Consider the following 12,531-nt stretch of genomic DNA (forward strand, 5'->3'; position numbering starts at 1 on the left):
CAATGCATTCTCAACAAGCGATTACAGCTCGGTGTGATAAAACACTCATGAATCTCCTCAGGTTCTAAAGAATTAATTAGTACCATAAATGGCCCATGCATGAGATGTACAGTAAGGTTTTTTCATCATTTTTCGAAATGACCACATCTTTATGCAATCCATCTTCGGTGGCTCCTGGCTCAGGTTTGGCCTTTATAAAGGGGAGTTGAGATCCACACACCACTGGAGGACACTCGAAAACTCAGCAATACGTCACTAAAGATAATAGATCTCAGCTGTGGATATGGAAACCAGAAGATGAGTGTAGGAACAAAGGGTGTGTTAGGGCAAGAACAGAAATGGATGCAAATGCGTGAAAAAAGGAAACAGAAAGAGAGACCTCTAGGTTATCTATGCATTAGCAGACTCCTTTGTGTTTTTTCAGCTCCATGCAGACGCCTAATGGACGAGATAGAGTGAGTAAGCGCTTTGTCAGAGGCGAGCATACAGCTATTCTTCTCCCACACTCACTGTGGTGACACCTTGGCCCCCTCTCCACCCTTCATTAAAGCCTCTAATGCTAATTTATCCCACCGTTAGCTTTATTAATACACTTGCAACTTTCTCAACGGTGCACAGGCTGCTCGGATGCCGTGTTCCTTCATTCACTTGTCGGGTAGGAACACAAAAGGGGCTTTTTTTGAGGGGCTGTATGGAAAGCATTGATGCAACCAAGGAGTCTAAAGATATCAATGCATACTATATTTTCTTTGTGTCCTGTTTCTGATTCCCCTACACCTTATATAACAAGATAATATTAATGGAAAACTACTGGAAGAGTACGAGGATCAGTCATACGAGGGGAAAGAGGGGGAAATAAGACAGAATTAAGTCAACATCTCCAGAAACAAAGTCAAACTTTCAGAACTCATGCTCACAAGTCTTCGACACCTCCACGTTTTTCTTGACATCTTCACTTTATTCTCAAAATGTAGAACGCTCCTCTCATTTTTCGATGTACTTATCCCTTTCTCGTCCGTACAAACTCAATTAAATCGAGGGGAAATAATAAGAAACAGTACCATAGAGTTGTCTATGTATTTCAGGCAGTGGCCAAATTGTACTCAGAAAAGAAAACCAAATACATGGGACTCGTGGTTCTTTTATGAATGCTCTGATTGCCTCCTCTGTGTTTAAAAAGGAACAAACATTCCAACTTGCACACACGTAACATCAGGGTCTTAGTTAACCCTAATGGATGCATAAAACAGCATATTTGTTTGGCCACAAATGGGTAAAAGCTTTCATTTGTGCGAGATGGAAAGAATAATCTAAAAGTAAAGGCACATCAGGCCTTTCGTTATAGTTAATTTTCACGGCTTTCATGCCGGCGTTCATTTAGGTGGGCAAGGTTGTTTGTATTTGTGAGTGATGAAGAACTCTTTTAAAATGCAACTCTTGTAACGAGTTCCTAGGCTCCTGGACGGATTATGCTGCTGTGTAAGGGCCCCCATTTCCTAGCGACCACTTTATACGTGTGCGAAAGCTATATATCGACTCTATGCAGGCAGTCATCTGCTAGCTTTGTCAGATAGATTATGCAAATAATATGAAATGTTAGAGGTGGCTGAAATAGTATGCAAATTCATTGGCAAGGGTGGTTAAAATGGACCCGTAGCAATATCATGACCAAGAGCTGCATCATTACTGGAACAGAGCAGAAAGATGAGTGTGCATGTCATGGCTCAAAGCGTCATAAATGTAAAGGGCAAAGATTCAATTTTTAGTTATTGAGAATGAAAAGTTGTGACTCCTTCTGCCCCCGGTTGTCACGAGCGCCCAGGCATAATAATCATACCAAAGCATGCGGATGATGATTAAGACATGAAGGTAAAAATAAATCTCTGTAATACATTTTTTTGGATGAGTCTCTCCTCTTGGTAGTCGGGGGGCGCTATGCTCTATGGTAGATGTGATTCAAAGACAGAACTTACTTGTTCTCTTACTTGTTACCAGAAATGTGTTAGCATGTTAGCACTTCAGGCTTCCCTCATTTCAAAGTCAATGGTCTTGTTGAGAGGTAATACAAGCTTACAATATTTGTTTAAGTTTTGTTCTATTACATAACAGTTGTCAGTAGGCACCCCACTGGTGAACATCTGAGGCTTTTATGTGTCTTAAAATACAGCGGTTGCTAACAGGTGGCCATGAAACCACCAAACATCATCAAGCCGAACATCAGCCACAGTTAGCTTAGCGGAAGTGAACCTTTGTGACTGAAATAGTGTTTTTTATAGCATTACGACTGCTATTTACTTCTGGTGATTGCATTTAGGCTTCAACATCTACAAAAGTAGTGTTAATATGCGGAGATTGTCCTGGTGAACAAAACGTCTAAGTATCATAAAGGTGCGTATTCCACAGATATTTTTTTCTTCAAAGTTCCAAATTCCAATGGAAAAATCACATTTGTTTTTCATCAAGGGAGCCACTCTATAGCATCTCAAAATATGACTGAAAATGGTGTTATAGATGAGGAAACAAAAACTGTGTTTTGGCAGATTTTTATTTTAGCCATAGTAGTCAAGGAGGATTTTCTTTAATGGAATTTTCCCTTATTAGCTTTGAGCTAAATGCTCAATGATTAATATCAACCTCTCAAGGAATAATCAGGGTTTTACCAATGTTATTATACATCCTCTTGGAGCCACATACAAATATTCCAGTCTGGGCCATGTGGTGGACACACTCACGGATCTATAGAGCCATCTATAGAGCCAGCCAGTCTGATAGCATTCCATGCAGGTGACTCAGAGAGTTCTGACCAAAAGGCAAGGAACCTGTGCAGTGATGGCCAAGTGCTCGCTATTTGTCTTTTCTAGGAGCTCACCACTTGACTAAAGTACTTCCACCACTTTTTCCAAATTCATCATAGGTAACAAATACAATCCACTAACCTTCATTGCTCTTCAGTGAACCAATAACAGTCATTTGAAGGTGCACTCCAGCAATTTAGTATTGCACTTCAATAAAATTGGGGGTCTTAGCAAAGACATTTTTAACAGAGAATTGTCAAATTGAAACAGCAGAGGCTGAGATGTCCTTCCTTTAAGTTTGGGTAAAACTTCAGACACACTAAATCCTACACTTCCCATAATGCCAATGGAAAGCATCAATCATTAGTGCCTGCCCATGATTTCAAAATCTCCATTCTGTAATGAAGACTTTATATCAAGAGGTGAGTTTTGAGAGTTTTTACTCCAATCATTCACCCATCGTGTGTTCAAATTCAGGTCAAGTTTATCTTATAGACCCTTCGTTTGATACTCGTTTAAAAAAAGAAATGTGTACGGCTATAGGTCTGCCCATGTCCTTGTAGCCAGTGCCTCTCTGTTGGCCTTCCCTTGACGGAGTTCTGCACCTGCTGTGGAGAATGTCAAAATGTGTCCCCTAACGTTTGTGAGGAAACTGACATTTAACATTGTATTCTAGTATCTATATACTTGACCTCTCACAAAATTATTTGATGATTTGTATACTGTACTTTGAATTACGGTTAAAGTTTCAATAAAACCTGTACTATTTACACCTATGTTTTAGAGGCTTGCAATTTAGAACTAATACACTTTATTGTATTGGGTTACTCTTATTCTGACTATTTGGTGATGTAGTTCAGCCACCTGGTATTTCCCTCTCCAAATATAATGACCATCAGAGTGAGCATTCTTAACTTATAGGCTATTGTGCCACTTATCCCCCATTCGGAATTTGACTGTATCAGAGAAGAGGTAGGCCTATGTCTAAAGAAATCTCATTTGCAATAGAACTGTACCAGATATTTCCATACAACTACTGGTTAGTGTTCAATAGCACCCTAGACAATTCAGTAATGGTATATTTTTTAGGGATTTATTTTTTTCTTATAAATGAGGGAAAAGTGATGGAGTCCTATGTTCCTATCACCAAAAAGTACAATTTCCGTCTAAACTTAAGCTAAGTTTACAGGACTATAATTCAGTATTTCTTTAGTTAAATAATTGTCTGACTATTTGGTAATGTAGGACAGCCACCTGGTTCATACCTCAGCAAATCTGAAGAGGAAAAGACTGGCCATTCTCAAGTTATGGGCTTTTTTGTCTCCTTTCCCATATTCGGACTGGTCTAATTTGGCTCATTTGGTCTACTTCACCCAATCAAACTTGTAACTTCTATTTACACTACCACCACAGCATTAATAAAACATTATTTCAGGCCATTTGGTCAGCTCAGCCAAAGGGGGAAAATTGGCTATTGATTAGGCAATGTTTGCCAGTGTTTATGTACGTCCCTGTTATAAAATCAAGTGCTCAGTACATGTCCTATGAGCTCTGTATTATTCAGTTTCTAACATGTTCAATTATTCCTTGTGGAAAAAAAAGAATCGATTACATTCACCTAAACTCGCTTGACTTTGCATGCTTTCCATGTTAATAAATTGATTCTTGCCATTCGCAGTGCGTCATTCCAAAGCTATAACACCGATATACACAACCTGAAAGTGGCCATCCTGTAGGGGAATACGTCTCTACATGAAATGTTTTAAAAGAGCAGGACTCACTCCTGTTAATACTATATTCTATTGGGTAGTAAAGGGTTACGTGCAAACAGATGTACTGCACTGTATGTACTGAAACAAAGAAACATTTAGCAAATGCATTCACTTTAACCCCTCCTGTGTCAATGAGTATATCAATACATATCATTACACACGCTCACTTTAAACATCTTGAGGCCGCAGTCTGATGAGAGTGTACTGTAGCCCATTAACACTTAATATCCTTGACAATTGTTTCACACTAACAATAATGGCTTCCATTCTAAAGAGAGACGGCAGCATATGATGGCTTGGCAACTCATACCCAGAGCTTTTAGAAAGATACAAATTGCTCTCCTGCCAATTCATCGAAAGCCAGATTCAGCTACATACTGTACATCCTCAGGCTAATTTAATTGAATGAGGGAATAAAGGTTTATCATATTTATGTATTCCTCATATCATCCTAGAAATGTGTAAAATTGAAATAAAGTTCTAAAGCTTTATGAGGATATATTAGTTGTCTGCAGAAGATTTAATAATGTGCCCAGTTTAACTTCAAGCCGAGCTCCCAATGTTCCAACGCGATACTCTGAATGCGTGTTCATACACAAATGGTCTCCAAGCCATTGTCTAATTATGAAGCTAAAGACCGACATTGCACCACTTATCAATTTGAATAGTGTTGACAAAAATCCTGCATATTAATACACTGGCAGAATATGATCAATGTGTGAAAGCTGCATCTTTGTACTGCTGGAGCGCATACAAGGCCTACACCATCACTTACTTTCACACATGTGTTCATCTTACTTAGCAGGGGCCACTCCGGAGCACACAACAATATGAAATGGGATTAGTCAGCAGGCTAGCAAATGATCATCACACAAAAACATCTAAGCCAGGCAAACAAACAGGTTCCTCTAATGATTTCCCAAAAAGCCATTTATATATTTGTAGATGGGCCAAAGTCACAAACGCTTCATATGCTATTGACTACGAATGGTAATGGCACAGTTAAAACGGTCAAGGTGTACTAGTTCTTTATTTCCTTTCACGTCAATGTACTTGTCAACATGACACCCGCTCCACGCATTGTTAAATATTTTATTCACTCTCATCAATAAGATGTCTTTACTGGGGGATTGTGTTGTGGCTCGCTGTGACTTCTACCACTGGCTCTGTCTCTGGCTGTGAAAATATCGAGTGTGAGCTCCATGTGAGCAGATGGGGGCTTGTGTGGGTCAACGGGACATTGGAAGCATTTTTTAAATATTTAATACTGAATAGCCTGGCATCAAACTATTCATATATTTGGATTACTTTGGCTAAGTACATTCAGTATACAGCTTTTGTGTTATTATAGAAATCTCAAAGTCTTCACTGTTTGTATATTGCACCTGCTTTTCAAACCAGTTAAACCCTTACCCTTTTTTGATTTTCTAAAAACACATAGGCTAAAGAGTTATTTTCTTATTTTCGTATCTTATATGCAGTCTTAAGCCATAAGGAATACAAAGGAAATCCAGAAGAAATATCCCTAAACATGCTCATATACTCAAGATATATACATTTACTGTAAGAGAGCCAAAATAAGATTGAATATTAGAAACGATCACAAGTTTACACAAATATGACTCTAAATAAAATGCTAACGCTGTGTATACTATGTGCTAGCTGTTTTGAATTATCAACAGTTAGCTAACACGTTTGTCATATCAACGTAAAAAGACAATAATATTTCCTCATATATTTTCAGTGTTGTGTTACCAGCTTGTTTCTCCTGTTCCAGTAGTTAGCATCACAAGGGGTCCCTCGAGAAAAACAAACTAGCCCACATCACGGTCTTAATGTCACCAGCGCTATGCTAAAGGTGGCTAATGCGCTAAGCTAAAGGCAGCGAAATGGCGTCTAGTCTCTCATCTTGTTAGCAACTGCCGTTTTCAACACACGTAAAAGCTTCATACATTTACAAATGGTCCAATAATTACATTCATGCAGATAAAGTGGATTTTTCTTGGAAACGAGCTAAAGTTATGTTAAAATGCAGTGTTACTTACCAAATTGCATCTGATCTGTTGATCTGTGAGATCTACATCTCTGAAATCATCTCAAGCACAGAGGTGTACAATTTAAAGGGGCAAGTGTTTATGGATAAGCAAAACATTAAAAAAATTACCCGACTTCAAATTGAATGAAAACTACATAAAGGACATGAATACATTGGTTCAGCTAAGCCATGGACTTGGTTCATACAGTATGGGTCTGGTTGTTGCTGCGGCAGCAGTGTATAGGCAGAACCAATATCTGGTGTTGTGAGTGGCTATTTTTTTGTCGTTATTTCTGTATTATGGGATGAGATAGCTCTGAGTGACAGGATAAATTGAGGTCGGGAAGTGGAGGTCAGACAAATACACTGTGCACCATGGCTCACAGATTTTTTGCCTCTAGCTTTTGTTGATATTGGGCTCAACAAGGTCTCCCTGATGTCACAGATCCTCTCTCTTCTGCTGTATGATATCCATCAGTGATCCACCCCTGCAGTGGCCGCTTCCTGCCCACAGGAAAATACCCATTTTCTCATTTAATGCCTCAGGTTTAACTCTCTCTTCAGCCCTCCCACACTGTCCATCTCCTGATGTTGGCTGAACACCACCACCAACGCTTTGACTGACCGCCCAAATCCAGCTAATGATTCCTATAAACTGGAATTGATTCAATGTTCGTGTCGCTCTGTCTGCTTCCCCCCTGTAGGCTGGACCCAGGCTTTATCTCACAGATTCTCCAGCTGTTGACCCTTGTTTTATACTATTGGGCCCCTGTTTGTCGCTTCCTGTCTGGCTTTGCTGAGCGATGAAGATCCCTCTGTGGTACCTGGCGGTGCTGCTGGTGTGTCTCTTCACCCCTGGACGCAGTGACTGCCCGGGGGACTGCGTGGCCTGCGGTCTGCTCCTGGAGCAGCAGCAGCTGCAGCAAGCCTTCAACACCATGGTGAGTACGTGAGGGTGTGCATGTGTGTTGATAAGAGCATCCACCTTGGCAACAGTGCCTTTAGCACCCTGATTAAAGTGTGTTTGTATATTCAATCACGATAAGAGCTTCTGCGTAATGCGTTGTTTGACACTACTTTGTGCACTTTGTTTGCCTTTATGAGAGTGAATATGGGGTAAGAATAATGTGATTTTTTTATCTTTCACATGCTTTGAAATCTTATTTTTAAGTATTTTATCAAAATAAATGTGTGTACTTTTATTTGTATGGTATTATGGTGGTTAAAGGGATAAAAAGCATATGAAGTACACATTTACTGTCAATTAAAGCCAAAAAGCCTCTACACAAATCTTTTCCAAACTATTTTAAACCGATAAGAAAGAGAAAACTAATCATGTAAAAAAGGAAATAAAAAAGGGAAAATAATACGTAATAAAGATAATTGATTTCCTCTAAATATATATATATATATTATTGTATAGCAAAATGTCCAGTCGTAAGACAAATAAATAAAGAAGTATTTGAAATAAATTGCAAATAAATAGAAAGGATGAGGGAAAAAATAAAGAGGGGGAAAAAAATAAAGAGAGAAAAATAAATAATAAAGAGAATGCATTTTTGTTTAGAATCTAATTGTGAGTGTGTAGCAAAATTGACAATTGTGAGAAATACAATCCAGGAAGTCCTGTTTGAGTAAGAGATCAGATGTAGTGATGAGCACCATACTGCTAAATATAATTCTTAAATAAAGCTGTTTATTTCTGAGCTCCTCAACATTTTAGAGATCCATTTCCTCCGGATAGAATTGGTATTATTTCTGTTTCCTATTGGAGGGGGTTATTTACATGTGTGAGTATCTCCAGCACTTGTGCAATGCTTCGTGACCAACATGAAGACACCAGCTTCTGCACAGAGAGAACGCTCTCTGAATTCAAACCCAAACTTGAGTGCAGCACACAATCTCATTTCCAAACAGTGTGAGACGCGTCAGTGGGGTAAAAATAGTCCGTGGGCGTCCATGAATAGCTGTAGAATGGCTAATTTAGCTGATAATGATGCAGAGAAAGACAGCTGGGACCTTTTTGGGAGTTGTAATAGAACTCTGCAATTGACTGCTGCTCGGTATCATCAGCCGGGGCTTACATCGGTGACTGACACATTTTATCAGTTCCTCATTGTATTAGCTGCTTTCCCATTGAGCCACAGATGGAATCCGCCAAGCAATTCCCTTGTTTCCCCTCTCCAGACTGAAAGAGTGTGTGTTAAGACACCGGTGTTTGTTACATTGTCAAGAGCATTGATTTATTCGTGCACACACCTACACACCCGACTGCACACGCACCCAGACACACTCACACATCAAGTGTTTCCTAGTAGCTTCCCATCCACTGACTGCACTCAATGCCAATCTTGAAGGTAAATGCCAGCAGATGTTTACATTTGTGCTAATCATCCGTGTAACAGCTTTTATTTACATAATTCTAAGCAGCTTCTGTATCATTTTTCTTATATAAAATCCTGATACATTTTTAATTACCTTCTTTAGAGGCCATTTGGTACACATAGCTGTCTGATGTGAAATCATAACTTACAGTTTAAAGTGCAGCAGATATGGTACTCCTTATTTTTGTCAGTAGAATGACATCGAGTTTAGATTATTGTACACCACTGAAGTAGTGATGGAAGAAGAGTTGTAGCTGTGATATGGAGAAATGAAATCGAAAGTAATACTCAAAATGTAAAGTTAGTTAGGAGATATAAAGTATTAACAAAAGTTTTGAGAAACTTCACACTGGAATAGGTTCAAAAACAGCCAATCTATAGGGGGAAATCTAGTTTGGTTGAATAAAGCAACTTGGAAAATGTAGTTAAAGAATACATACGCTTTTTTAAATGTCTCCGTTTTAAGGGGTTCTATAATGCTGCAGTAATTCCTCGGTAAAGAGATGAAAATATCCTAAAATATAGTTTTAACTTAATTTATTATTACTTAAAACTTAATTTTTTTTTGAGGTGGCTAAAATGCACTTTTTTGCTGCCTCGTACAGTGAATATCTGTTTCTCCCAACTGGGGTCGTTACGCCCTTTTTTATGCAACTTCTAAGTAACTCTACCCTTTCATCCTTAAACGTATGATGTGATGTAGTTAGTTATCATGATTAGACGGCCTCTTTGTTTTAGTCACATCAATAATCCCATATGGTCTCATAAGATAACGTGTTGGATTGATGGTTGCATCATTATCATGGCATTTAGACAGTTATGTGTAGAGTTCAAGTGTACACCATGGGGTGGCCAGGTAGATAACAAGGGTGACCCTTAATGCCCTTGTTCCCTCCATTCCCTAAATACGTTCCTGTAAGTGAGGAGTTTCTGTCCCCTATCCCAACAACAACATAATCCTATTTAGTTTTTAGTTTTAATGACTTTGTTTGATTGATGGCAGAGCTTGTGACAAAGGTCCCCAGCCACAATTGAACCTGGGATGGTGTGATTAGTCTAACTTTCACATCATTTTTAAGTCCAAACCGTTAACCATTCTCTTGACAAAATAAAGCATTTTAAAGCATCCACAATATGGATTAATCTTACAGCCTTTTTTATCTTATGGCCTTCACACACACACACACACACACACACACACACACACACACACACACACACACACACACACACACACACACACACACACACACACACACACACACACACACACACACACACACACACACACACAAACTCCTTTAGATTGCTCCGTTGATCAGACGTGGAGAATCCCCTGGTGTGCTCATTTAATTTACGATGGATAATTAATTTCCGCTCATAGTTTCACAGCGGAACTCCCTCTCCTCTCATCCCTTTGATGTGAGCAGGTTTTCCCTTAACAATGCAATTTATCTCATTTGTGAGAGATTTGACGAGTAAATGGGATTTGCTTCTTACCTCAAACTGAAATTTAACTCAGAGGGCTCTGGAGTTTAAGAAGAAGGGAGAAAGGAGAGATGTGCAGCTGTAGCTGTATTTACTGTCTGTAAAGAAAGTAATGCATTGTGGTTTTCTACTTTCAAGAGTATTAATGGAAAACTCAGTCCTATCTGAATTGAGGCAGCAGGTTAAGTGTTTGGGCAGAATTGTTTCAGGACTTAAAATGCAAAATATTGGTGCACTTGCAAAGTTTTTGTACGATGGCCTCCCCTTGCAAACACGCTACGCAACGGCTTAGGAAAAACACTGCACTTTCAACAGTGTTAATGTAAAAACACTACTGTGCCAAAAGAACATGCAAATTAATAAACATATTCACCAACACATGCACAGCATTTAAAAACATTCACCAACTTGATGAAACATTGTGTTTTGTCAGTATATTTGAAATGACTAGGTTAGCGACATTAGCTAGCTAGCTTACAGCAAATCTGTAATAATATCGGAAGGAATTATGCTGTCACATTGTTAAAATAAGCCAATAAATCCTACACTTGAGGTTGGTTTCCAGTGACAGTTGGCCAACTTTATAATCCCCGAATGTCATTGAGTCCCAGCTATGTGCATCACTGTTTAGTGTCCCTGTTTCCGTTCTGAGCTTCTTGTAGCGAATAGTAAATATTATTATTTGCAGCGTGTTGATTATGCAGCATCTTTAGTAAACGCTGCACGTATTTCTTAATTTGCATGTGTTTTGCCATGTGTGTTCTTTGTCATTTGCATTGTTTTTGAGCATCGTATTTGCAGCACGATATTCCTAATGGAAGTGTTTTGGGATGTTGTAAAGCCTTTGCCCCTTGCCCCTGGTGTGGCCACCATAGTTTTGGCAACAAAAACAAGAATCATAGCTGATAAAGCAGATGAAACAAAGTTGAAATGTTCTTCATTTGTCCTTACCTTCATACTGGTGTTATACTGTAACTGCCAACTGTCAGGTGTGATGATAATAAAGCCGCACAGGGAGTCACTGATTTGACTCTGACGAAGCACATTCTACATAAAAAGCGCTATTCCAAAATACAATGCATATCATTTTAAGAGCAAATGTATCATTACCAAAAGTTGAAGAGCCAATCTGAAAAAGATTGGACGTAATTAACCTGCTGTCCTTCAAACCGACTTGTTATTTCTTCCAATTTTGTGCTGTCAATCACTTAGCAAAGGTAGAAGTCCCATTTACCAAATGATGGACGTCTAATATTGGCACGTAATGTTCCGAACACGGCAGGAACAGCTATCCCATTAACTCCCATGAAACACACGCCATCCATGTCAAGAAACTGCTTTCTCAGCCTGGGTGCGGTTGTACAGAAAAGTTGTAACACTTTTCACGTTAAAAAAGAAGTGTGATTGCGTTCCATAAATGATACGATGACCTTGGACAATATATCTATAAACCTTGCACTCAAATCAACCTAATCAGCTTATTTGCGAGATATAATACAAAACTACTTTATGCATCTGGAACTAAAGTGGGAAATTATTCAATCATTAAGAGGATTTTATCTTACTCCTCCTCACTGATGGCCTGATTAGTGATAAGGCAGGAGGTGACCATGAGTGTCTTTAGAGCTGCATTTTTCGTTATCTTTATATGAGAAATGGCTGCAACGATCATGTGTGACAAACCCAGAGAGAATGACAGACTCTACAAACTCCCTCAGCTCTATGCAGTATTTCCTTGTTTTGGCATATCAGTCTACAACTTTTGGTTAAGTCTCTCTGCTTTCATTACTATTTTCCAACTAATTTACTGTTCACACACAGTACTGTGGTGCTACTATGGTACTACTGTATGAGGTGAATGACGGCCCCCTAAAACTCATGGATTTTGTCATGGATGTATGCTGCTACTGTATGGAGTAAAACATTAGGCTAGTAGCTTGGCTAGTGAGAAATGTCAAGCCTCACTGTGTCACAATATGCTGTTGTCAGCCTGTTACCGTGTATTTTTTTTAGGCCCTCACGTTACACCCGTTCTGAATGTTATTAACCCATTTTGT

General features: G+C 39.0%; 1 protein-coding gene across 5 annotated transcripts in view; it reads left to right on the top strand.

Moving 5' to 3' along the window:
* Positions 1 to 12,531, top strand: part of pnocb (prepronociceptin b) — a 30,786-nt gene that overhangs the window by 13,814 nt on the left and 4,441 nt on the right. For 2 of the 5 annotated variants that reach the window (XM_079644061.1, XM_079644059.1), the window contains exon 2: positions 7,307 to 7,543. In XM_079644061.1, coding sequence (XP_079500187.1) covers positions 7,406 to 7,543 — 138 coding nt within the window. In that variant the 5' untranslated portion in view covers positions 7,307 to 7,405. Of the gene's footprint in view, positions 1 to 6,338; positions 6,868 to 6,909; positions 7,544 to 12,531 lie in introns of those variants that run through there. The other 3 variants (XM_079644060.1, XM_079644062.1, XM_079644058.1) reach the window with 3 other exon arrangements.

This window comes from Notothenia rossii (assembly GCF_949606895.1).
Source record: "Notothenia rossii genome assembly, chromosome: 8".
Lineage (NCBI taxonomy): Eukaryota > Metazoa > Chordata > Actinopteri > Perciformes > Nototheniidae > Notothenia > Notothenia rossii.